This window comes from Otolemur garnettii, unplaced genomic scaffold, assembly GCF_000181295.1.
Source record: "Otolemur garnettii isolate 467f Iridium unplaced genomic scaffold, OtoGar3 scaffold00158, whole genome shotgun sequence".
NCBI classification, from domain to species: domain Eukaryota; kingdom Metazoa; phylum Chordata; class Mammalia; order Primates; family Galagidae; genus Otolemur; species Otolemur garnettii.
In genome coordinates, this window is record NW_003852553.1 from 3,861,573 (window position 1) to 3,889,416 (window position 27,844).

At 37.4% G+C, this 27,844-nt stretch overlaps 1 protein-coding gene across 5 annotated transcripts in view; it reads left to right on the forward strand.

The window, feature by feature from the left end:
• Window positions 1-27,844, forward strand: part of USP9X (ubiquitin specific peptidase 9, X-linked) — a 135,066-nt gene that overhangs the window by 55,848 nt on the left and 51,374 nt on the right. For 3 of the 5 annotated variants that reach the window (XM_023519134.1, XM_023519135.1, XM_023519137.1), the window contains exons 12-20: window positions 3,255-3,461; window positions 5,052-5,188; window positions 6,934-7,082; window positions 18,951-19,038; window positions 21,512-21,854; window positions 23,615-23,710; window positions 24,079-24,290; window positions 26,122-26,362; window positions 26,681-26,830. In XM_023519134.1, the coding sequence (XP_023374902.1) occupies window positions 3,255-3,461; window positions 5,052-5,188; window positions 6,934-7,082; window positions 18,951-19,038; window positions 21,512-21,854; window positions 23,615-23,710; window positions 24,079-24,290; window positions 26,122-26,362; window positions 26,681-26,830 (1,623 nt within the window). The remainder of the gene's footprint in view (window positions 1-3,254; window positions 3,462-5,051; window positions 5,189-6,933; window positions 7,083-18,950; window positions 19,039-21,511; window positions 21,855-23,614; window positions 23,711-24,078; window positions 24,291-26,121; window positions 26,363-26,680; window positions 26,831-27,844) is intronic. The other 2 variants (XM_003799905.3, XM_023519136.1) reach the window with 1 other exon arrangement.

Sequence of the window (27,844 nt, forward strand, 5' to 3'; positions counted from 1 at the left end):
CAGGCTGTAGTGAGTACAGTGATGTAATCATAGCTTACTACAGCCTCCTATTTCGGGGTTCAAGCTATTCCCCCACCTCAACTCTTGAGTAAGCTAAGATTACAGGCTCATGCCACCATGACTGGCTAATTGTTTATCTTTTTAAATTTTTTTTTTGTAGAGATAGGGTATTGCTATGTTGCTCAGGCTGATCTCAAAACTCTTGCGTTCAAGTATTATCCCTCCTTGATTTTCCAAAGTGATAGAATTGTGAGTGTGAACCCCCCCCCCCCAAGCCTGGCCGAATAAGCACCATTTTTTTGAGGTCTTGGTAAATCTAGCAGTTCTTGTGGCCTGCGTCTTGAAAGTGTCTACTAAAGATTTTAAAAGGAAGCATGAAGTCTCTTTATAGTACTTCATAAATTGCATCCAAATAAATGATCTCAACCTTCTTGGTTAGACTTTGCTTTATGTACTTGGTCCAGAGTCTGATTTTTTAAATATTTGAGTTCTAACTCTATTTTTCAAAGTGGCTATATCAATTTACAGTCTCATATAGAGTTGCATATCCTTACCAGCACTTGTTTTTGTCAGTTATTAATTTTTGACAATCTGTGTAGTGTGTGAAATGTTACCTCATTGTGGTATTAGTTCTTTGCTTTTAAGAGATCAGGGTCTTGTTTTTTTTTGTGTGTGTGTGTGTGTTTTTTAAATAGAGTCTCATTATGTCACCCTGGGTAGAGTGCTGTAACATCACAGCTCACAGCAACCTCAAACTCTTGGATTCAAGTAATTCTCTTGCCTCAGCCACCCAAGTAGCTAGGACTACAGGTGCTTGCCACAGTGCCCAGTTATTTTTTTGTTGTTGTTGTTGCAGTTGTCATTGTTGTTTAGCCAGCCCAGGCCAGGTTCGAATCTGCCAGCTTCCATATATGTGGCTGGCACTGTAACCACTGTGCTATGGGAGCTGAGCCCATGGTCTTGTTTTCTTGCTCAGGCTGGAGTACAGTGGCTCTGTCACAGTTCATTGCAGCCTCAAACTTCTGGCCTCAAGCAATCCTCCCACCTCAGCCTCCCAAAGTGCTGGAATTACAATGTGAGACACTTCACCCAGCCTAGTTTTTAATATTCTTGATTGATAATGAGATCAAACAGCTTTTCATATGTTTGTGAGCTATTCTCCTTTGTTTTTTCATGAATGCCTGTTCAAATGTTTTTTCTATTTTTTTCTTTTTAATTTATAGGAGTTCTCGACATATTTGTATTGTGCTAGTTTTTGTCAGTTCAGGAGTTAGAAATAATTTCTCCCAGTTTGTGCTTGTCTTTTTCATTCTCCTTATGTTTGTTCTGAATGAACGTATGTTCTTAATTTCTCTTTTTTCATATATAATTAATTCTTAATCTCTAAAAGATGATGAGTACATTAGAAAGTTCACAGTAGCATTGTCTACCTAAAAAGTTAACTCCTTAACATCAAGTAGTGTTAACACTTCCAATTGTCTCAGATCATACTTCCATTTCAGAGGTGTGTTCAAATCAGGATCCTGGTATGGTTTGTGTACATTGTAATTGGTTGTTGTGTATATCGTCTAATCTCTTTGAAACTAGTTTCTCTATTTATCCTTTTTCTTTCCTTGCAATTTATTTGTTGAAGAAACTATTGTCTTGGTGTGTATCAATAGTTTGATATAAAAACTTGATTTTTTTCCCCATTATATTCCTTTTGCTACTTTGGGTTGATATTAATTAGAATCAAGCATTCAAGTCTTCAGAGATAGCCCCTCTTTATCATTATAAATGTTTGTGTAATAATTGCCTTGAAAGGATCTTTTCTAAGTAACATAATCGTTCTACTGTTTGACATAAGGTTTATTTCAGCATATTTTCCAATAAACATTGATTAACAACTGTGTTAGTCCGTTTTCTGCTGCTATAACAGAATACCACAGACTGGGTAATTTATAAAGACCAGAAGTTTATTTGACTTATGGTTCTGGAGGCTGGGAAGTCCTCGAGCATGGCACCAGCATCTGGCAAGGGTCATCCCATGGTGGAAGGTATCAGAAGTGCAGAAAGGTGGGGAAGTGCAGAAATAAGACAGAAGTGGGGCCAAACTTTTCCTTTTATCAGGAGCCCACTCCAATAATGCCATTATTCAGTCTAATTGACTCTTAATATGGTCACACAGCAGTTAAATTTCAACATGAGTTTTGGAGGGGGCATTCAAACCATATCAGAAACTTTATACATAAAGCTTTTCCTATCTTGTTTAACAGCATCCCTGTCCTCTATCCACTAAATGCCACCAGTAATAAATGCCCTAAGTTGTGATAACCATGTTGTACTAAAATACCATTTTAGAGGTTTGGTTGTTTTTCTTTACATTTATAGTTTTAAGTGAGTATCTTCTTCTAAATCAGTGGTTCTCAACCTTCCTAAAGCTGCAACCCTTTAATAAAGTTCCTGTGGGTCGTGACCCGCAGGTTGAGAACTGCTGTTCTAAATCAAAGCAACATTATGTATTTCTATTTAAGTGAGAGATTATTTTTATTTTTCTTGGTTGATAATGTAGTTTTTGTCAGAGACTCTGTTTGAAATGCATAATACACATTGCTATACAATCAGCTTAACTCACAGATAATAGACTGAATCTAAGGCATATCAATGAAGGATGATTCTGCCCCTTCTGAAATACTTAACAATGTCCAGAGACATTTTTGGTTTTCACAGCTAGGGGAAGGTGTTGCTACTGGCTTCTAGATAGAGGCCAGGGATGCTGTTAAATATCCTATAATACATAGGACAGCCCATACAACGAAGAAGTTTCCAGCCTAAAATGTGATAACTGAGGTTGAGAAACCCTGGTGGTCTAAGGCAGGTGTCCTCAAACTATGGCCCTCAGGCCACATGGGCCTGCCTAAGACATTTATCCGGCCCGCTGGGTGTTTTTGCCGTTGCTGCCTGTCCTGCTTAGCAGCCAACTTGTCCTGGGGCCCACAGTCCAGCCCTCCAACGGTCTGAGGAACTGGCCCCCTGTTTAAAAAGTTTGATGACCCCTGGTCTAAGGTATTTAAACTGTAAATGGAAGCTTTTCTTTTTTTCCTTGAGTTTAATTCTACTGCATATGTATTATTATCTTTCAAATGTAACTTGAACAATTCTGTGCTTGCCTACATTGTTTTGCTGACGAATTGAAGATAGTTAATCTTCTGATACTTAAGAAGTGATGACTAAATATATGTTGTTTTCATGTCTTTTAATTTTTTTTTTCCTAGGCCAGTTGGACAAATGCAAGTAAAAAGCAACGAGAAAAGCTACTTGAGCTGATACGTCGTCTTGCAGAAGATGATAAGGATGGTGTGATGGCACACAAAGTGTTGAACCTTCTATGGAATCTGGCCCACAGTGATGATGTGCCTGTAGATATTATGGACCTGGCTCTCAGTGCCCACATAAAAATTCTAGATTATAGTTGTTCCCAGGTAAGGGTGTGCTACTTTGCTCAATTTTTGTAACCAGTCTCCTTAACAGTTAGAATGGCTCAGTTACAGGATCCTTGCAGTTTATTTTTTGAATCATTTTTTAAGAATTGACTGACTTTGTTCATGTAAGTCTTGTTTCCTGTTCTTCGGTCTATACATCAAGGTTTTGTGAATTGTCTGAAAAACATTTTAGACACCTTAGAGAAAGACAGTTTAAACAAAACAAGTTATATAGTTGTATTGTTTTTAATGTATGGCTCTGAAATACCAGTTGCAAATAGACCATAAAATATTAAAGTTAATTGAGGGACTTTAGAGGTAAGAGAAATTAAGTTTTCTTTACTCGCAAAGAAGTTAATAAAAATAGAATTTCCTAATTCCTGAAATATGTAGGGCCTTCACAGTGAGCAAATTGCACAACTTTCATGCATTTTAACTTATAACATGCACATTTTTTAAAATGGTTAAAATGACCATCGCTGTGTAATTTCTCATTTGTTAAATAAAATTAATTGCTACACTGAGGAACTCTTATTAAGGGAAGGGCTCAAGTAGGTGTATGTAATGTAGATACTACTCAGTTTGACTGCTTGTTTAAGACAGATCATTAAGTATTTAGCTTATTAAATATTAGTAATGGCCTTGGGTTCAAATTATTTCATTAAACCTGGAGGCCTTATGAAGAATGTTGAATCAAAGCAGTATATTTGCTATCAAGGATTTAACTAATGGCTTCTCTTTTAATTAGCTATTAGTACCAGCGCCTGGCGCATTTTTTTTTCTTTTAAAGGCAGAGTCTCACTATGTAACCCTTAGTAGAGTGCCATGGCTCACAGCTCACAGCAACCTCAAACTCTTGGGCTTAAGCAGTTCTTTTGCCTTAGCCTCCCAAGTAGCTGGGACTACAGGCACCTGCCAGAACACCCAGCTATTTTTTGGTTGGAGTTGCCATTGTTGTCTGGCAGGCCCGGGTTAGATTCAAACCAGCCAGCTCCAGTGTATGTAGCTGGCGCCCTAGCCACTGAGCTACAGGCACCAAGCCGATAACATTGTTAATTTTTAACTGCTTGTGCCCCTCTCTGTTCCTTTTCTCTCCTTGCATGTATGTGGATATGTCTTTATTTTGATTTTGTTGATTGTGTTTAAACTTAGTTGCCATACCATTATTTTCTTGGTATAATATAAATTTTCAGTGTAACAATTGAAGTGTTACATATTAATTATAGCTTTTACGATATGGTGGAATCTCTTAAAATAGGATAAAACTCAATACCTACCTTCTGGCAGACTTTTAAAATCAAACTTTCAGTGTGCCTAATATGTAGGACCTGTGCTTTTGTATAGCTATAGTTAAGTCCTTGTAATACCGAGTTGTTTTGCTTCAGTACTTGGCTTTTTGGAGTTTTGGCAGTAAATATGAAATTAAAATGTCTTTAAAGCTTTTTAAAAAAATGTTAAAACTCTTTACTACAATTACAGCATAATGTTTGTGATGTTAATCTTAAAAGAAATCTTTTATAATTTTCAAAGTAATTTGAAGGTGGAAGTCTCCTAAGTATCTATATAAAACATTGAAATTGTATGTTTAAGGACCGTGACACACAAAAGATCCAGTGGATAGATCGCTTTATAGAAGAACTTCGCACAAATGACAAATGGGTTATTCCCGCACTGAAACAAATTAGAGAAATTTGTAGTTTATTTGGTGAAGCACCTCAAAATTTGAGGTAAGACATAAATTTCAACATTTTTAAATGTATTTTATTGAAAAGAAATAGCATGTCAATTTGTAAAAGCAGATCATGAAAGTTAGTGGGGTGAAAATACAGCTGATCTAGGAAGGGTTTATTTGGAAGAAAAGAATCTGTATCTACCTCCTTGTTTTACTGATAGGGAAGTAAGTCACAAGTAGTATGTATCAAGAGAAGACAGCAAGGGTTTATTTGGAAGAAAAGAATCTATTATATCTACCTCCTTTGGTTTGTTGATAAGAAGCAAATCACAAGTAGTATGTATCAGAAACAAAATGGTAATATTGTCTTTGAGTACTTCATGCAGAATTATTACATAATTATATTTTCAGCAAGTATGCCAGGAAATTAATCTCATTCTTTATTTCATTTTATCTTTTCTGCTTTACTAACTTTGAAACATACTATGGAATCGTTTTCAAAATGTTACTCTATTTTAATGATTAATTTTTAAAATTAATTTTAAAGATATTGCAAGGGTGTTTAAATGATGAAAGATGACAAGATAGTTTAAAAATATTTTTAAAATGTTTTTTAACTAAATTTCTTTTTAATAGTTATCTTTATTCCTTCCTTGTTTTTAATAGTTATCTTTAAATATACTATCTTAGATGCCAAATTCTGGTTACTGAAATAATTTGTATTTTCTGGTAATAGAGTTTCAACTGATAACATGAAAAGGAAAAGTAATGTGGAGAGAAAGAGAGCAAGGTATAGTAGAAAGAATATTACTCACAGTGAAGTCAGGATTTGTAGGTATAAACCTTGTGTCAAACCAGTTGTTTAATCTTGTAAAGATTCTGTTAAAAAGAATTATGTTTTCCCTAATGTATAAGATTCAGTGATTGCCAAGAACCTTTACTGCTCTTAAGATTACTGTGATTATGCCTAAGATAGAAGTAGAAAAGATCATATGTATGTTTTGATTTTAGCAGTTGAACTTTGTCTCATTCCCCCCCTCCCCAAAAGGGAAAAAAATATGAAATTGGAAAAACTATAAACATTCGGAGAAAATTTAGACATATGTCTTATTAACAGTAAAATTTTATTTCAGGGGCTTATTTTGAGTATGTTTGTCCCACTGTATGTGTATGCCTTTTGACCTTTCTCAAGTAGTACACTTTATGTCCCAAGGAACAGTGGCCCCATCTCCATTAAAATAGTGACTGTGAAAATTGATTGGCTTTAATGACTGTAGCAAAACAGATTGGAAAGGAACTAGATGTCTTTTTGTTGACACCTATGGGCAAACTTGACTATAAGGCCATAAACCAAATATCCTAGAATAGTTTCTGAATTGCTAATAAATATAATCTTACTAAAGGCATTTTCTTTGGTTAAATTTCTCACTACGGTTATAGCATAAATTTTATGATGATCGTTTTGCAAAGAATATTTCTGTTTTATAGTTCTTGAAATAATTATGTAACCAAATATGAGTCTTCTGGAATATTAGAGTGTAGGAGTAGAAATTAGTCAGTGAAGTAGACTCCTATCTGATGAAGTTGGAGAATACTGATGCATGCTTTTCATGTAAAAATAAGAATAATGGAGCAAATTGGCTTATTTTCTGAGGAATTACTTTCTTTTAAGTTTGTTGATATTGTAATTAAATAAATGGACAAAAATAAAATTTTCAGTTTTTAAATTAGTGGCTAGGAATTTAGATAGTGTAAACTCTTGATTACAACAGAGTTTAATTGCCTAATTATATTGTTAAGTTCTTCTCGTTTCAGTCAAACTCAGCGCAGTCCTCATGTATTTTATCGCCATGACTTAATCAATCAACTTCAGCACAATCATGCCCTAGTTACTTTGGTAGCAGAAAACCTTGCAACTTACATGGAAGGCATGAGACTGTATGCTAGAGGTATGTATTACAAGTTAAAATGGACTGTGGGAAATAATAGTGACTTTTGTTTTCTTAAAGATACAGGGTAATTGGTTCTTTTACAAATTGTGTTCCTTTTATGGGCTTATGACCCACTTTTACTCCCAAATCTTTTACAACCTAAATTCCAGGCCAACATTTCAAGGCTCTTCATTTAAGTGCTTGCCTTCCCCACTCTTCTTGTTACAAATATTTTTCTCCCCTGCCTGGGGAGCTCTGCCTTCCTATACTACAGCAGGTTTTACACATACCTTATTAGGTATGTACTTGACTCATTTTCAACCTTTATTTCCTTAACCACCACCTTTAGCTTTTCAGGAAAACTCATTTTGTGTAAGTCTGTTCTTGAATATATTATAGTTCTCTGATAATTCAAAGTGCATGTTTTATAATGCTTCAGACATTATGATTTAAAAATTCACCAAAGTAGGGACAGGAGGCTACAATGTACTACATGTTTCTATTGACTTTCAAAGTGTGAAACTGTTTGAACATGTTAGGATCAAGTTTCCTGGGATTTCAAGAGACCAATTTTAAGTACCTGCTCTGTTCAATACTTAACTCCTTTGCCCTCTGACTATTGTGTCAGAGTCTGTGTACTAGCATGTAGGTGGCTTTTTAGTACATAATTCCTTCTCTGCTTATGCCAAATTCATAACTATTCCTCCAGTGAAAACACAGATGCCTTTGTAGGGACAAATTTGTTCTCAGAGTCATAAATAAGAAAATTTTATATTACCCTTGAACATATGGTTACTCAGCATACCACTCATTTAACATGTTATAGTAGGATCTGCAGTGGCTAATAGTGTATGTTAAAAATGAGATGCTTATAGATTATGAGTTTTTGCTTAACACTTGTATATATTTCTAAATAAAATTCAAATAAAAATTAAGTAACTTTTCAGGTATATCCCTACTGATTTGGGGCCAGTGGAATCCTTCTAGGCAATAGACTATAGAAGTGGTTCTCAACCTTCCTAATGCCATGGCCCTTTAATACAGTTCCTCATGTTATGGTGACCCCCAACCATAAAATTATTTTTGTTGCTATTTCATAACTGTAATTTTGCTCCTGTTAAGAATTGTAATGTAAATATCGGATATGCAGGATGGTCTTAGGCAACCCCTGTGGAAGGACATTCAACCCCCAAAGGGGTTGCAATCCACAGGTTGAGAACCTCTGCTATAGACCTACACAACCAGTCTAAGCATCAGACAGTGATGTTAAATCATTTCGGTCCCAAGTTCCTTCTAAGCAGCATGATAGACGTTAAGGCAGCATAAGCATGCAACCATGTGATTTACATTCTTTACCAAAGGCCACCAAAACCAATGAGAGAAATAAGAGGTTTATATGTAGTATTCCCAAGCATTTGGGTTCACTTTAACATAAATTAGACATCTTGTTCTGATGTCGTCTCTTTCTTTGTGGTACAAAGTTGTCATAGTTGCCAGTACAGGCCTTCCTCCAAAGTAGAGCCACATACAAATCATATATGCTTCAGTGCTAATTTTTATTTACCTCATTTGTGTGTGGTGGTTATTTACAGAGGCTGGGAACTGTGTCAGGGTACTTAGGAGATGGTACATGTGTAGTTCAATCTTGCTAGAGCTTTCTGTTCCATATTAGCCAAATTCTACGTGAGTTATTGCCTCATCTCAATTTCCTGTCAGGAGAACATTTATATTCTTAAGTTTGTCTTCTTAAATTGTCTGTATATCCATAAACTAAGAGATCAGCTATTATGACTTTGGGCAAGTTATTCTAGAGCAGCAGTTCTCAACCTGTGGGTTGTGACGCACAGGAACTGTATTAAAGGCTCTCTGCATTAGGAAGGTTGAGAACCACTGTTCTAGAGCAAGGCCTGGCACATTGTAAGCACTTGATTTTTTTGCTGTTAATGTGTTCCTCGTTAACATCATGCCTTCCGTTTGTTCTAATTAACCTTGATACCTTTTCCTCTTCTAATTTTAATTACAATACTGTTTTGATACTGATTAGTTTGTAGATACTAAAATATGGTGGGGGAATTTTTAAAGTTAGTAAAAATCTGTTTAAAAAAACTTTGCAACATGAAATCACTTCTGTGGCAGTGTTATCTGCAAACATTTTCAAATTTGCAATTCTAAAGGAAAGTATTGGTTTTGCATTTTTGCAATAAAAATGTTGCATGATTCCCGTTAAGTATGAGACGTATTATCATCAGAATAACATTAGGTTTCCACTGTTTACTGATTCTTAATTTTTGATAACCATTTTACCAGTATTATACGTCATGCTCATATTTCATCTTCACTAGAATCTTTAGCTTTGAGGGGAAAAGAGCATATTCTCAGTAGCGTAGTTAGATAATTCTACCGCCTACAAATGTTTTTTAGATCAAGGTGTGAACTTAATTAAAATTCTCTGTAGTGTTTACTTATGTTATAAGTATCTTCATCCATTAGTACTTACCAAATCACTCTTTTTTGTTTTAGAGACAGTCTCACTGTGTTGCCCTGGGTAGAGTGCTGTGATGTCAGAGCTCACAGCAACCTCCAGCTCTTGGGCTTAGGTGGTTCTCTTGCCTCAGCCTCCTAAGTAGCTGGGACTACAGGCGCCTGCCACAACGCCTGGCTATTTTTCATCTTTCAGTTTTTACTCAAGTTTTAGCTCATTGGTAGGGAATAGTCGTTGTCCTAACTTGAACAGTTACTGAAAATTTACCATTTTTTTCTTGTTTCTGGATAGAGTTGGATGACTTATCTTCATTGTAGGTCACATTTTTGCCTTATTTTTATTAAGGACTGCTGAGTGGTCACTACAAAAATTTTGAGACAGATTGTGTTATGGTCCATTATTTCACTTCTAAGAAACATAGTCGACAGCATGTTTTCTGATTAACTCATGAAGGTTTCAGTTTGTTCAGTTTATTGAGGGCTGTTTCTATGTAAGCAGATTTTACGTTTCTTGATTTTTGTGTATCTCAAAAGTTACGTAATGATCTACATACTTTCCATTACCTCCTTCCAGTCTCTTTCATATAGCACTGATAGTTTTTAGGAATGTTTTCCAGAAACAATTTCTTCATGAATGTTATCACTAACAGTGCTCTGTTAGAATGCAGATCCTGGGCTAAACTTTCTCAGTAGCTGTCATTTCTATACATTAGCTGTGAAATACTTTGAAGTCTGGGTGGATTCTTCTTGATTTAAAAAAAATTAAGCTACTATTATCCATTTTATAAACATTTTGTACCTCCCTGGAGAAATAGTTATTTATAGGCCTGAAGCAGGGAAAGTACAAGATGGTCCTTGAACATCTTATTCCAGAAAGTAAGAACGTGCTCAAAGACGTATACTGGCAAATCAAAAGGATACAGGAGTTGTCTGTCACTGGCTGCAACTGAATCAGATAATGAAAATAATCGAATATATTGGATAAACTGTGAATATACTGATAGGAAAATACCAACTAACAAATGAAATGCAAAGCATGTGATGAAAATAAACTAAGGGGCCCCTGTAGCTCAATAGGCAGGGCGCCAGCCGCATATACCAAGGCTGTTTGAACCTGGCCTGGGCCTGCCAAAAACAATGACAACTGCAACAACAACAACAAAATATCTGGGTGTTGTGGCAGGTACCCGTAGTCCCAGCCACTTGGGAGGCTGAGGCCAAGGAATCGCTTAAGTCTAAGAGTTTGAGGTTGCTGTGAGCTGTGACACCATGGCACTCTACTGAGGGTGACATAGGGAAACTCTGTCTCAAAAAAAAAAGTTCAGCCTTGTTCCTAAACAAATAACCAAGCAAATATCATTAACTGGGAATGGGGAATCAGTATCTAAGTTGCTTCAGTGTATCCAACATGTCCAGATTTTGACAGAAAATGGGTGATACAAACACAGGCAGATGTGACCTGTAGACTGATACTGCCTTTGAGGGGGCCCAGATGGTAAAAGTCTTGAACACAAAGACCTGAATTACAAATATGCCCATAGGACTGAAGGAAACGATGTCTAAAGAATTAAAATATGATGACAGTGTTTAAATAGAAAATATAAGTAGAGAAAAATTATTTTTTGATAAAAAAAACTCCATGAAATTCTGGGCTTGAAAAGTATAATAACCAAAATGTAAAATTTACCATAGGAGTTCAATAGTCAATTTGAGCTGGTAGAAGAGTCAGTGAACTCAAAGGGTAAATCAGTAAAGATACACAATCCTGAAGAACAGAAGAAAAAGAAAAATGAAGTGAATCTCTGTGAGGTGTGGGACACCATTATGCACACATATGATGGGAATACTAGAAGAATGAAGGTGAGAGATAAAGGGGCAGAAAAAGATAAGATCACTGAAATTTTCCAAATTTGATTTTCCCCATTTGAGGCTAATAACCTATATGTCTGAGAAGCTCAAAAAATCCCAAGTGAGATAAATGCAGAGATAGACTCAAACACATCGTAGCCAAGGGGAAAATCTTGAAGGTAGCAAGAGAAAAATTGACTCCTTATGCATGGGGAAACAATAGTAAAAATTTACAGCTCACTTCTCATTGTACATTAGTCAGTACTAATGACTCTCACACGGGAGGCCAGAAGGTAGCATATACATATACGTATACAAACATATACAAAGTGCTATGGTTTGGGGAGGGACCTGACAAGCAAGAGTCTTGTATTTAGCAAAGCTACTTTTCAAAGACAAGGACCAATAAAGATACTCTCAGGTCAAGACTGAGAGAATTGGTGCTCCCGGTATCAGCCAGCGTGGAGGCAGAAAAGTCCCAGAAGGCAACAAGAGAATAAGAGCCTCTGGAAGAGACTGACCAGAAACTAGATAGAGGTGGAGGGAGGAGCAGGAGGAATCTGAAGAAGCAGTTCGTGGCAGCAAGAAACAGATAATTCTGGGTATTGTGTACTTAGGCACATCTTGTGGCACTTCTAGCCCCTGTGGGTCTGTAACCTCCTCAGCAACTACAGTGACGGTGAGGTTGGATGAGTTTTCTTTCAGACAGAGGACCAATTACCAGTTCATGAGATTTCAAAAGGAGGTAGCAGTGGCCACAGAGGAGGAAAACAGTCCTACAGCAAGGACTATACTGAGGGCCGTGTGGAGTTCTGTGACAAGTACATAGCTGATTGCATAGCAGCCAGTCTATATAACATGCTTACAGGTGCCCATAGGCACAGCCCCTTCTCTTATGACTTAAGGAATCTCAAATATTTGCACTGTTTCACCCGGTCCCACCTCAGTGAGCGTCTTGCTTTTGAGCACCAGGTGTGCCACTAGCACCTTAGAGCAGAGCTTGCTCAGGCCAGGCGTGAGACTGACTTCTGTCTTCAAAGTGTGGAGGAAGGACAATTCCTTGCTAACAGGGATCCTGCCTGCTTGAATGGCTCCTGGGCATTTGCTAAGCATCCTACTGAGCAGGAGCTGAGGGTCTAGAAAGCAATCCGTTAGAGGGAGTGGGGGGAGGGGGCATCAGCGGGCTTTCTAATGCTCAAGACCAGGCATGCCCCAACCAAGGGCTCTTTGCTCTGATCTTTGGAGCCCCATCACCCACCCTAAACCTGGAGGGTGACCCTCCCTGGTCAGAGATTTCTGAGGGACAGAGAGGTCTCTTTCATCTCCTGTCATTGCCCTGCTTCCTGTCTGCCTCCATACTAGAGTGATAATGACTACCCAGGCAGATATTTGTGTTTATCAGACTAGTGAGAGCTCAGACTTGGAAATACTGTAGACAGTGTTTCCCCTCTCCCCTAATTCCTGTATATGCTTAGCTGAGTCACCTCATTCATGTAGCATGATCATGACTACTACAGATGGCTTGTTTGACTTTTGGCTACTTGCCTCCAGCTCAGTGGGGTCCCCTAAAAATCCCACTTCTTGGCCCCAGAAAGGACCTCTTATTTGCAACTAGAGTGATAATGCCTTGTCCAGGCAATCTTGTTCTATTTAGCAATTACAGGTAAGGGTAGCAGCAAGATCCTTTTTATTTAGAAACAGTTAACAGGTACAGGAATTAATGCAGTGGGACTAGGTTGGGAACCATTTTCCAAACGTGTTTATATAAAAGAAAATATATGTTTCATATGCTTGTTTAGCTTCATGGTGAAGGGTCATTAAGTTTCAACTTTGATTTCCTTGTGTTCCATTCACCTTCATTTCATTTCTTGGTCTTAGAGTTTCCCATTTAACCTGGGACTTTTTTTTTTTCCTATTTAATTTCTTCTCCCAGTTTATCAATCAGTTATCTAAGTCAGCATTTACTAAGCCATTGTGTGAGGGAACAGAGTGTCGATGGCTAATATTAGGTGGTCCTTGACATTAAAACTCTTGTAGGCCACTAGAATAAGATAGATAGGCATCATGGTACATGCATATATAAGTGGTAGAGTGGGGGCTATGGCAGGGCATGGAGTGTGCTCATCGTAAATTTGATTTCATGGTCAAAGTCTTTAAGAATGGGTCAGTCTTGGCACCTGTGGCTTAAGCGGCTAAAGCACCAGCCACATACACCTGAGCTGTGGTGGGTTTGAATTCAGCCCAGGCCCGCCAAAGAATGCTGGCTACAACCAAAACATAGCCAGGTGTTGTGGCAGGCACTTGTAGTCCGAGCTACTTGGGAGGCTGAGGCAGGAGAATTGCTTGAGCCCAAGAGTTGGAGGTTGCTGTAAGCTGTGATGCCACAGCACTCTACCCAGCGTGACAGTTTGAGGCTCTGTCTCAAAAAAAGGGGGGGGTTAATCTTTACAAAGGTTTCTAGGTCATTCCTAGACTGTGACAGCAAATTCTGAAAGAGCCTAGTGCGTTTCTAAAAATGCAAACATTGCTTCATGGATGAAGTGCTGAGTAGGAACCATTGTAAAGGTGGGCAAAGCCTAGGAGGGAAGTCAGGAACAAATATGTCTCGTGTGTACTTGTGTATGTTGGGGCTTAAACAAAGGAGGGTTTACAAATGGGCATTCACACACAGCAGCCCTATAAGCTTCAAAGAATCAGTGTGAATTACTAAGAGGAACTAAAATCTAGGTGTCAAAATAAACTAGATTTTAGTTTAAAATCTAAACTATGCCATGTAGATTAAAACTATGATCATTATTTAGGCTGTTAAGAAATAGAGTGTGATTATGATTATTTGGTTTTTGTTTTAAGACATAATCTCCCTTTGTTAGTGCTGTGGCATCAGCCTAACTCACAGTGACCTCAGACTCCTGGGCTCAAGTGGTCCTCGTGCCTTGGCCTCTCAAGTAGCTGGGGCTACAGGCATGTGCCTCTGTGACTGGACAGTGTGTCCGTTTTTAGTAAAGATGGAGTCTCACTCATGCCCAGGCTGGTCTTAAAACTCCTGAGCTCAAGAGATCTTCCTGGGTTTTTACTTAACAGTAAAAGACCGATTTCTTCCTCTCTGGGATCAGGAGTTGAGGCAAGAATGTTCACTTTAGCCATTTCTACTTAACGTTCTATTCGAAGTTCTAGTCAGGGTAACTAGCTAAGTGAGAAAAAGAAGTAAAAGGCATCCAAATTGGAAAGGGAGAATTAAAACTATTTGCAGATAACACTATCTTATGTGCAGAAAATCCTAATGAATCTACTAAAAAGATTGCAGGGGGCGGTTCCTGTGGCTCAGTGGGTAGGGCGTCAGCCACATACACCTAAAGTGCTGGGTTTGAATCCAGCCCGGGCCCGCCAAAGAACAATGACAGCTGCAACCAAAAAATAGCATGGCGTTGTGGCAGGCACCTGTGGTCCCAGCTACTTGGGAGGGTGAGGCAGGAGACTCGCTTGAGCCCAGGAGTTGGAGGTTGCTGTGAGCTGTGATGCCATAGCTCTCTACCCAGGGAGATAGCTTAAGGCTCTGTCTCAAAAAAAAAAAAAAAAAAAACAACAAACATTTGAACAAAAGTCCAAGGAATGGAAGACTTCGTATCATTAAGATGACAGTACTCCCCCAACTTGATTTGCAGATTCATTCAACACAGTTCTGTAAAACCCAGCTGCATTTTTCCCCCATCCTGCAGAATTTGACAAAGCTGATGTAGAAATGAGAAGGACTCAAGTAGCCAAACAGTCTTGATGAAAGTCAAAGTTGAAAGAATGTAATTGAATTCTCTACCTCATATGATATGCAAAAAATTAACTCAAAATGGATCCTGGACCTTATTAAAGTAACATCTGAAAGTGTAAAAGTCTTAGAAGAAAACAGGAATAAATCTTGATCTTCATGGCTTTGGGTCAGGGAAAGCAATGTTGGTCAGGTCATAAAAGTGGGGAAATGAGGTAGTAAATTGGGATATATCAAATTTAAAATTTATTTCCTGATACCATCAGGAAAGTGAAGAGACAACCTAAAAAGGGGAGAAAATAATTATATGTCTGATAAGAGACTTGTATTCAGAATATATAAAAAAAACTCTTATAACAGATTTGAATAGAAATTGTCCTGAAAAGGTATATAAATGTCCCAAAAGGACTTGAAAAGATGCTCAGAATCATTATTAAGGAAGTGCGATCAAAACCACAGTGATACATACTGCTTCACACCTGTTAGGATGATGAGAGAACACCAAGTGTTGAAGATTTGGAGGAATTGGGGCCTTCAGACATCTTTGTGGGATTGTAAAGTGGTGTAGCCACTTGCAAAATGTTAAATGTAGAATTTATGTATGACTCGTTCCTAATTACATATGCAAGTGAAAGAGAAACATAAATCCACACATAAAACTTGTACATGAGTATTTGTAATAGCCAAAAAGTGGAAGCAACTCAGTGTTTGTCAATTGAATGAATAAATGTCTATCGGTACATTGAGATACTGTTTAGCAGTTAAAAAGAATACTATGAGTGGATCTTGAAAACATACTGAGGAGGGAGGGGAAGCCAGTCAGAAAAGACCATGATTCCATTTATATGAAATGTCTAAACAGACTTAAGGGCTAGAAGAAGGTTAGAATGATTTATATAACTTTTCTGAGGTGGCAAAAAATGATATACTGCGATAGCAGTTACATAATTCTGGTGAAAATAAAATTGTGTGCTTTTAACAGGTAGATGGTTACCCATTTAATTAAGTCTTTCTTTAAGTGAACTTCCTTTCTCATAATGAATTCTGAAATAGATGCTAGGAAACTTCATGTTTATGGTGGCAAAAACCAATTTATGTTAGTGTCAAGCTTCTCTGTAGTGAAAGGCCTCTTCATTTGTTTATTATTTAGATGTCACTGAATGTTTGCAAAGTTTTACTTTTTAAGGGTGCCAGTTTTTTTTTTGTTGTTGTTTTGTTTTTTTTTTTGAGACAGGAGCCTCAAGCTGTCCCTCTGGGTAGAGTGCTGTGACATCACAGCTCACAGCAACCTCCAACTCTTGGGCTCAAGTGAATCTCCTGCCTCAGCCTCCCGAATAGCTGGGACCACAGGCGCCTGCCACAACACCCGGCCATTTTTTGGTTGCAGCTGTCATTGTTCTTTGGCGGGCCCGGGCTGGATTCCAACCCACCACCTTGGGTGTACATGGCTGGCACCTTGGCCACTTGAGCCACAGGCACCGAGCCAGGGTGCCAATTCTTGATAAAGTGTTGGTGTGTAAATTTAAAAGGGCGAGTGGGTTGCTAAAACTAGTGACTAAGGTTTGATAAACAAGTCATTTAACATAATTTAAAGTATCTTCCCACAAATTACTTAGAGAAGAAAAATACCATAGTAACTTTTCAATGGAAAAACCTGGTGGAAACCACCTTGAACAAATTTAGCATTATGTGTATTTCCATGAAGTAACGTGATGTGCCTACTAATGATGATATACTGAGGAGGACATTGTGTCACAACACTGCTGTTCTTTACTGAACTGTATAGCCTGAATCTAATTATCATAGAAGCTTGTATTGAGTGACATTGAACAAAATTGGTTTCTAGTTTTCTCAAAAGTCAAGAAACTCAAAGGATGTAAATTCTCCAGATTAAAGAATAAAAGTCATGACAACTAAGTGTAACGCATATTTAATCTTGGACTTGGAGGAAAGGTGTAAAAAGACATTGGGAGAAAAAGTTGAAATTTACAACACTTTAATACTGACCATAAAGTTTCTCCAAAGGGATGGAGGTGGATATTGACAATGTCTGGAGTTATTTCTGGTTATCTTACCTGAGGATGCTGCTGGAATCTAGTTTAATAGAGGCTTGGGATGTTACAAAACATCTTATAGTGCGCAGGACAGTCTTGGCACAACAAAGAGTCATCTGGCTTAAAATGTCAATAGTATTTCAGTTGAGAGAAGCCTTGGGTTAAATAATAGTATTGTGTCAGTATTAGTTGCATTGTTATTTAAGGGTAAAGGGACATGTCTCCAACTCTCAAATGGTTTAGAATTTATGAATGTGACAACTAATGAAACAAATGGAGCAACATGTAAAAAACTGGCGAATATGGGTAAAGATTATAAGGGAATTCTTACCAAACTTGATTTACTATCTATTTTACTAAGAGAATCTCTTGAGAAGTAGAGCTTAAAGTCCTAAAACCCTATTAAGTTTACTTTCATGGAAGTAGAGATAATGTGTTTAGGACTGTTGGCAGGTGCTAATACGCATAGAATAGAAAGCAGTTGACTGTAATATATGGGGCTGCTTTCTTTACGAAAGTATCAAAAACATGTGTTTCCAAATATCTAAGTGTCCCATCTTATAACACGTCAACATTTGTTCATAGAAGAAACCTCGATGTTTTTGAAGACTGATAACCTGTACTGTTTCCAAAGGAGAATTGAAATTCTTTCACAACAGGGCACACATTCCCTAATGTTCAGGATCTGTTGTGGAAATACCAGTTAATGCTGAAGGGAAATGACACACTGTAGACATTCTTAACATGGTAATGGGGACAATGATGGAAGTTGGTCATGTATTTAAATAGCATTTTAATACTATTAAATTAACCCAGGTGTCTGTATACTATATTTAATACCTTCCTTCCCAGGCATAAAGTAGTGGTATGTGCATGTAGTTTCTTTTTTATACCAGTATTTTTTCTCCATGAAAAGTTAATAGAAAGGAAATTTAGAAAAAGTTTTGTCTTTTTTTTTTTTTTTGAGACAGAGCCTCAAGCTATCCCCCTGGGTAGTGTGCCGTGGCGTCACAGCTCACAACAACCTCCAACTCCTGGGCTCAAGCGAGTCTCTTGCCTCAGCCTCCCAAGTAGCTGGGACCACAGGCACCTACCACAACGCCTGGCTATTTTTTTTTTGGTGGGGGGAGTTGCAGCCATCATTGTTGTTTGGCGGGCCCGGGCTGGATTTGAACCTGCCACCTTAGGTGTATGTGGCTGGCACCTTAGCCACTTGAGCCACAGGCGCCGAGCCAGTTTTGTCTTTTTTTGTGTGTCAGTCTTGCTTTGTCACCCTAGTGGTCATAGCTCACAGCAACCTCAAACTCAAGGGCTCAAATGGTCATCCTGCTTCAGTCTCCAGAGTAACTGGAACTGGAGGCACCCACCACCATGCTGGGCTAAGTTTTCTATCCTTAGTAAAGAAGGGAGTCTCAGTCTTGGTCACTCTGGTCTTGAACTTCTGAGCTAAAGCATCCACCCGCCTCATCCTCCCAGAGTACTGGGATTATAGGCATGAGCCATCACACCTGGCCTTGAAGAGTTATTTTTGATAACACATTTAACAGGTTATTTTCTTAATTTAAAAGGAAAGTATTTTTGTGGGGAAAATAGATGAGTAGAAACCACCAATTTATTACAGTATATTTTAGATTGTCTTCTAATGATAAATAGTTAACGACTTTCTGACTTGACTCATTCAGTTGAAGTCAATGGTGTCGTGAGTATCCATGTGTATAATGCGTGATTTTTCTTAATTTGCAGACCATGAAGGCTATGACCCACAAACTGTGAGGCTGGGAAGTAGATACAGTCATGTTCAAGAAGTCCAAGAACGGCTTAACTTCCTTAGGTTTGTTTTTTACAATTAGTATTGCTCTTTGAGACACAGATAAGGAATGCAGAGTAGTGAATATACTATACAGCTATGCAAGGTCTTTCGTTTTCATACATAAGAATAATTACCTAAGAATCACACATTTCCTTGTGCTCCTTACTGGATACTTTAAAATTTCTTGGCTGAGGGGTGGTGCCTGTAGCTCAAGGAGTAGGGTGCTGGCTCCATATACCGGAGGTGGCAGGTTCAAACCCAGCCCTGGCCAAAAAAAAAAAAAAAAAAAAAATTTCTTGGCTGAGTTTTAAAACTTTCTTCTTTGGAATATTTGAAGAGAATACATTTTAAACTACAGGATTGTTTCTTCATAGTTGTTTATGCTGAAAATGTTTATTTAAAAAGACCAGTGTCTATATTTTTTATACAATCAGGTAGAGAACTATACCGACCTTAAGGATAGACACTAAGGCAGTGGGAACAAAAGGCTGTTGAACCAGAACCCAAAAGAATGATTTGAGTTCTCTGATGCCTCCTTTGTCCTAACACTGGCTAAAAAAGGCAGTTGGAAGACTGAAGTGTATTATTATCACTTCTGATGGGCATGAAGGAAAGAGATATATATTCTGTCAAACCAAAGTGAAATGTAGTCCAAGGCAGAATTTTTTCTGTGATATTTAGCTTCTAAATGTGAGCTTAAAGATTTGAAAGATGGGGCGGTGCTTGGTGCTGGCCCCATTTACCAAGGATGGCAGGTTCAAACCCAGTCCTAGCCAAACTGCAACAAAGAAATAGCCGGGCGTTGTGGTGGGCGCCTGTAGTCCCAGCTACTTGGGAGGCTGAGGCAAGAGAATTGCTTAAGCCCAGGAGCTGGAGGTTGCTGTGAGCTGTGATGCTACAGCACTCTACCGAGGGCAATAATGTAAGACTCTGTCTCAAAAAAAAAAAAAGGTTCGAAAAATGTAATATAAGAGGGACTCTACCTAACAAATGCAAACATGTAACCTAATTCTTTATATCCTCAAATTAACTGAGATAATAAAAAAATAAAGATTTGGAAAATAGCTTTGTTAAAAAATTATCATGTGGTAGAAGATCTTATTCAGATTGTAAGTATGCTCATGGAAATGCCCAGATTATCAATACTTTATAAAAATCTATTCTATTCGTTATTTTGATGTACATGCTGGGGAATTTTCTGCTGTACTGTGTTAATTTCAGACTTCTATTAATCTCTATGCTTATTATCGGAAAAAAATTAGTTACATAATTTGAGAAAAATGCCATCCCACTAGATTTTAAGAAATTTGGCATTTGTTGTAAAGTAATATTTTTTTACTGTGTGTTTTGATTTTCAACTACCTAAATAAGAGGATCAGCCTCTCAAACATTGAGAATCACTGCCATAATGAGCCATTGTTACTGATGACCATGTGTCATATCCCTTCTAGGTTTATTAGAACAGAAAAGAGGTTGCAAGCCCTTTTGCCAGATTAAAGTTTAGAGGCAGAGAACCTATAGTAGTCCTTACACTGTTTAGTACTGGTCTCTGTGAATTAGCTCAAGGGAAGGGCTCTAATGCCTACTATGTATTTGGTCTGTGTCCAACAATTTATATTTATTCCTCAGGGCAGTCCATGAGTTAAATGTTTTTCACCATTTGTTCAGTGAGAAAAAGAAGATTGAGGTGGCTTAAAGTGGTTTGTTTGAAATCTCATAGTATGTGATGGAATTGCACTACTCAACTAGTTTTATCTGACTTAAGTCTTTGCTGTTCCAATTAGACCAATAAATTTTCAAACATACCTAGGAGACTAGGGCTTCTAAGTTGTCCTAAAGATTTGTAAACAAGCAGTGGGAAGATTCATCCTCATTTCTCCTTAGTTTTCCTCTCCCAACTAGAGTAGCTCCGCTCTTAATTTCATACATTAGATTTCCAAATTGGATTTTCATTTAAAGAAAGATTTCTTCTACTATCTTTTAAAAACTAAAAAAATGAAAAGTTACCCAGTTTTAACTCATCAATATGAATGGATTTAGTTACCTGTGAAAGACACTTCATTGATTTTTTTACATTTTTTTACAACACGTGAAACCAGAATGAAAGTGGCTTGATTATTTCATTTTCCAATGATACCATATAAGCAAAATGCCAAATTTTTAATTTTAAATTCAAGTAGCTTATTAAAAATGTTTTCAGAATCATTAGTTTGAAAGATTAAATGGTTAGAGTTAAGGGAACGAGTCCTTTATTCATAATTGGTTAGCCTTGCTTCCAGGTACGTAGTAGGTTCACAATATATGCTTGTTGAATGAATTATTATATAGTGTTTTTTAGTACCAGATAAAAGTTGAGAAATAGGTTCTTTTGAAAGAACTAACACCTTTTATCTGTAGATAAAATATAATTATGATAAATGTATTATTTCATAGGTATACAGATAGGTTGCCTTTCAGGATAAAAATTAATTGCCAATTTTTTTGTTTTTCCAAGATTTTTATTGAAGGATGGCCAACTGTGGCTATGTGCTCCTCAGGCAAAACAAATATGGAAATGCTTAGCTGAGAATGCAGTTTACCTTTGTGATCGTGAAGCCTGTTTTAAGTGGTATTCCAAATTGATGGGGGATGAACCAGACTTAGATCCTGATATTAATAAGGACTTCTTTGAAAGTAATGTGCTTCAGCTTGATCCTTCCCTATTAACTGAAAATGGAATGAAATGTTTTGAGCGATTCTTCAAAGCTGTGAATTGTCGAGAAGGAAAACTAGTAGCAAAAAGGCGAGCCTATATGATGGATGATTTGGAGTTAATAGGATTAGATTACCTTTGGAGGGTAAGTCAAAAGTAGGAACTCTGTGTCTGATGTAGTTTTTCAAATAAGGAACTACAATCTTGCATATAAATTATGTATTCTCTAATGCTTGTCCCAAAAGTCTGGAATAGTAATGATTCATCTTTATCTCTTCTTATGTCATTTGTCACAGAGTTTTTTCTTCTTTTTCCTTCTCCCTCGCTTTCCTGTCCCTGATGTTCCTGTTGTCTCAGCTTAGAATCTTTGTGTTCCAGATGTGTTTAGAAGTGCGATAATCATCGCAAGTCTTTCATGCATCCTCCACGGAAGTTAATATATCTCCCCTCTCCCATTTTCATTCACTTTAGGTCTGTTTCCTCTTCTGTGTTTTAACACTGAAATAGAGGGCAGAAGAAAAGATCTTTATTTAGATTACAAGTGTGTACTTTATTGGCACTGTTTAACTTGTGATATTTTTAAATACTTGGAGTAAAATATCTAATTAAGGCTAACCTTTCCATCTTTATAGTATTAATATATTATTTCTAGTTTTAAAAGTCTGAGACAGGGTTTTCACTCTTGTCTTTTGGGTCAGAGTGCAGTTGCATCATCATAACTCACTGCAACCTCAAATTCTTGGGCTTAAGTGAGCCTCCTGCCTCAATCGCCCAAGTAGCTGGGACTATAAGCACGTGTCACCACAACAATCTAATTTCTCTACATTTTGTAGAGACAGTGTCTCACTCTTGCACAGGCTGGGATTTTCAACATTTTTTGGCAGCAGAAACCTATCTTAAAAAGCAAAATATTAAGAATACTACAAAAAGTAAATCTAATTGGCCCAGTGTCTGTAGCTCAAGCGGCTACAGCACCAGCCACATACACCAGAGCTGGCGGGTTCCAATCCAACCTGGGCCTGCCAAACAACAATGACAAGTGCAACCCAAAAAAGCCAGGTGTTGTGGTGGGTGCCTGTAGTCCTAGCTACTTGGGAGGCTTAGGCAAGAGAATTGCTCAAGCCCAGGAGTTGGAGGTTGCTGTGAGCTGTGATGTCACAGCACTCTACCCAGGGCGACAGCTTGAGACTCTGTCTCAGGAAAAAAAAAAAGGTAAACCTAATTGAAAAAGAAAACTTGTGTTTTCCCTAGTCTCTGCCATGCTTCATTCCCTTTCCTGTCCTCAACCTTTTTATAGGAGTCAGCCTTGAAACACCTTCTCAAAGCCCTAGGGTTCTGAACATAGTTTGAAAACCACTAATGTAATTATTTGGGTTGTAAAGATTTTTCAAAACAGGGTGGAGGAGGGTTGTTCTTTATGCTAAACTATGTTCATATAATCTCTTAACATCTTTTCAATTAATTTGAATTTTTCCTTGAATGTTTCACAAGTTTACAACTTTATGAAGATGTTAAATTGCAGGGTTAAATAATACTGATCAAAGCATATTTTGTCCTCAGTAAAATCTTTCATTTGTAAACAGTTTGCTTTATTAAAAAACCTGTACTTTGCATTTATTATCATTTCTTTTGGTGTGTTTTTCTCACTTTTATTTGATTTGATTGATTGTCAGTGTCAACTTAATATTGAATTACTGAATTTAAATAATTGAATTTGAATAGTTGCAATTATTGAATTAAAATACTGAATCCTAATCCTTACAACATCAACTTAATATTGTCAATATCAACTTAATATTAAATTATTAAATAGTGTATTAAATAACTGAGTATATGGTTTGAATTTAGATGCCCAATGAAAATATGTTTTGAAAGGGATTAATACTTCAATCTTCTTGATCCTAGGTCGTGATTCAGAGTAATGATGATATTGCCAGCAGAGCTATAGATCTCCTTAAAGAGATATATACAAACCTTGGTCCGAGGCTACAGGTCAATCAGGTGAGTAAAAAATTGAATCTATATTTCTATTATACAAAGTACAATCTCAATGAATTTTGCCTTGCCCGTTATTTGAAGTGATTAGGGTTATTTTGAATATAACTATTACATATTGAAATGCCAACCTGAATTGTATCAATACTAACACTCAATACTGAAGTTCATTTGTGACTGTCTAGTTTATATTTGTTCACTTATGTGATACTAGTTTTCTTTTAAGAAATATAATGTGTTTTATCATCAATGTTGACTCTGCTTAAGTATGACTCATTGAGTGCTACGTTTAAATTAACCATTGCTGTCTTCATAATTAATTTTTACATTTCATACACAATTTGAACTGTATTTTTACGGCCCATTATTTGTAGGTGGTGATCCATGAAGATTTCATTCAGTCTTGCTTTGATCGTTTGAAAGCCTCCTATGACACATTGTGTGTTTTGGATGGTGACAAAGACAGTATCAATTGCGCAAGACAGGAAGCTGTTAGAATGGTTCGAGTATTAACTGTCTTAAGAGAATATATAAATGAATGTGACAGTGATTATCATGAGGAAAGAACAATTCTACCTATGTCAAGGTTTGTGAATAATTGATTAGCTGGTCCTAATTCTTAATTATTTGGTATTTTCCTGGCCATTTGGCAAATTAATGATGATGGGCAGTTAAAAGGAGAGAGGAATTATTTAAAAAACATTAATATCTGGGTGGCACCTGTTTCTCAGTGGGTAGGGCACCGGCCCCATATACCGAGGGTGTTGGGTTTGAACCTGGCCCTGGCCAAATTGCAACGAAAAATAGCTGGGCATTGTGTTGGGCACCTGTAGTCCCAGCTACTTGGAGGCTGAGGCAAGAGAATCGTCTAAGCCCAGGAGTTGGAGGTTGCTGTGAGCTGTGATGTCACAGCACTCTATCGAGGGCTATAAAGTGAGACTCTGTCTCTTTTAAAAAAAAAAAAAAGGTTAATATCCATTAAAAACATTTGTATCTTATGGAATTTTTTTTTTAATTTATTTATCTTTTAGACAGCGTATCACTTTGTCGCCCTAGGTAGAATGCTGTGGTGGCATAGCTCACAACAAGCTCAAACTCCTGGGCCTAAGCAATTTTCTTGTCTCAGCCTCCCAAGTAGCTGGGATTATAGGTGCTTGTTTACTTTATTTTATTTATTTTTTTGTTTGGCAGGCCCGGGCTGGGTTCAAACCCACCAGCCCTGGAGCACGTGGCCGGCACCTTAACCGTAAAGCTACAGGTGCCCAGCCTGGAGTCTTTCTTTAAATAGTTGACCTTCTCACCACCCCTCCCAACTTGGTTTTATTTTGTTATGTTTGAGTTTTGATAATGCTTTCTCATTTAAGTTCAGTTTCCTCTTTTTATGTTTGCCCGTTGACGTTACTGCCCTTTAAGTATTGTAGTAATAATATTTGCATTTGAAGTATTGTTTTGATGTCATTCATTTAGACTGTTAAAAAGAATAGGTTGGTGGGGCCCAGCACTGTGGCTCATGCCTGAAATCCTAGCGCTCTGGGAGGCCGGGGTGGGTGGATCGCCTGAGCGATCCTCATGAGTTAGAGACCAGCCTGAGCCAGAGCGAGACCTCATTTCTAAAAATAGCCAGGTGTTGGGGGGGGCATCTGCAGTCCCAGCAACTTGGGAGGCTAAGGCAAGAGAATTGCTTAAGCCCAAGAGTTTGAGGGTTTGAGGTTGCTGTGAGCTCTGATACTCTACCAAGGGTGACAAAGTGAGATTCTGTCTCAGGAAAAAATACAAAAAGAATAGGATGGAGAGTACTTGGAAAATAACTCTTAAAAGCTATTGTGACAGATTGTCAGTATAGCAAAAAGCATTTTCAAGTGGTTTTGTGTTAACATTTAAGATCTCACCATTTAGTAGTAATTAAATTGGTATATATAGTTTAGGAATGTTTATAGGGTGAGCTCCATCAGTTTTTTTTTTTAAGAGTTCTTTTTAATGATGAAATTACTGAATGAATTTATCTTCTACATTTAAAAAATAGTGTTATTGAGTTAGGTTTTTATAGCATAAAAATGTTACTCAAGTCTGTTAATTTCTTATACATGGACACTTGTTTTTTATAACCATAGATGTAAGTAATGAAATATGATTGTGTTTTTGTTACTTATATTTGTAGTTAAAAGGAGCAATACATTTTTATTTTTAAGGTACTGAAAATAATACAGGTTGAGTATCCCTAATCTAAAAATATCCAAAATACTTCTGGTCCCATGCATTTCAGATTAGGGATGTTAAACTTACATTTTCATAAGGAAATACTCAGTGTTGAATTCCTAGCTTTATTTTCTTGGCAACAAGTTTGAAAGTCTGCTGAATATGACGTTTTTCTTTTTTTCCCACCTTCTCTTCCTCCCCCCCTCCCTCCCTCCCCCCAGAGCATTCCGTGGTAAACACCTCTCTTTTATAGTTCGATTTCCAAACCAGGGCAGACAGGTTGATGACTTGGAGGTATGGTCTCATACAAATGATACAATTGGTTCAGTACGACGATGTATTCTCAATCGTATTAAAGCCAATGTAGCCCATACAAAAATTGAGCTCTTTGTGGGCGGTGAGCTGATAGATCCTGCGGATGATAGAAAGTTGATTGGACAATTAAACTTAAAAGATAAATCGGTATGTATGTGTATATAGTTACCATGTTTTTCAATAAATTCAAACTTGAGGCTGTATTTTATTCATTCATTCATTGAGCATTTTATATGTGTGGGGCTCTGTGTTAGGTGTTTAAGTTATAACACTAAAACTAGGGTGACATTTAAAATACAGTAGAAGATAGGATTTCTAAAATCAAAACTAGTTAAGATTATATTATTAGACAATACTTCTAAAATATATATCTAAAATGGCATATAGATTTGGGGGGATTTTGTTCTGTATTTTGTGTAAATATTTTCTCTTCTCTTTGATACTAACACAGTATATCATTTTTAGCTAATTACAGCCAAACTTACACAAATAAGTTCCAATATGCCTTCAAGCCCTGATAGTTCTTCTGATTCTTCAACTGGATCTCCTGGAAACCATGGTAATCATTACAGTGATGGTCCCAATCCAGAAGTGGAAAGCTGTTTGCCTGGAGTGGTGAGTAGATATAGTTTTGAACTACTATATACAAGGCATTGAAGTCTTTTAACATAAAGAAATATATAGTTCTTTTTGTTTTGAGGAGCTTACCATTCAGTGAGGCAAAATGTTAAATAACTATATAGTTAACAACTTCAGAAGGAATTCCTTTGAAAAATAATTATAACTCAAAATCAAAAAAATTTCAATAGAAATAATATTGTTATGTTTACATAGAATGAATCTATAGAGCTTAATTGTAGCACTATTGGATATATAAATTTAGGAAAATGTAGTCATACCTCTTTATAGGTGTAGGATTGATTCTGTGACCTCCATGTATACCCGTATACCCAGTTTGTTTATACTCAAGTGCTGCTGTCAGCCCTGTGGAACACTCAGGTATACTAGGATTTCATATCTCAGGAATGTATTTTCAATCTGTATTTATTTTTTTTTGTTTTTTTTCTTACTGTGTCGCCCTCAGTAGAGAGCTATGGCATCACAACTCACAGCAACCTCAAACTCTTGGGCTTAAGTGATTCTCTTGTCTCAGCCACCACAATGGCCTGGCTATTTTTTGTAGCTATTGTCATTGTTATAGCTGGACCAGGCCAGTTTCGAACCCACCAGCCTCAGTATATGTGGCTGGTGCCATAACCACTGTGCTACAGGAACCCAGCATTCAATCTGTATTTGGTTGGAGAAAAATTCATGTGTAAGTAGATCCGCATAGTTCGAGTGCATGTTGTTCAAGGGTCAGCCATATCACTGTTCTTTTGTATTTATACCTCAAAGTGGATCATCTTTTAGAATTACTTATGTGGCTTGGCATGGTGGCTCATGCTTATAATCCAAACACTCTTAGGAGGCTGAAGCAGGTGGATTGCTTGGGCTCAGGAGGTGAAAATGAGCCTGAGCAAGAGCGAGACCTCATCTCTACTAAAAATAGGAAAAACTAGCCCGGTCTTGTGGCAGGCATCTTGTAGTCCCAGCTATCTGGGAGGATAAGGCAAGAGGATCCCTTGAGCC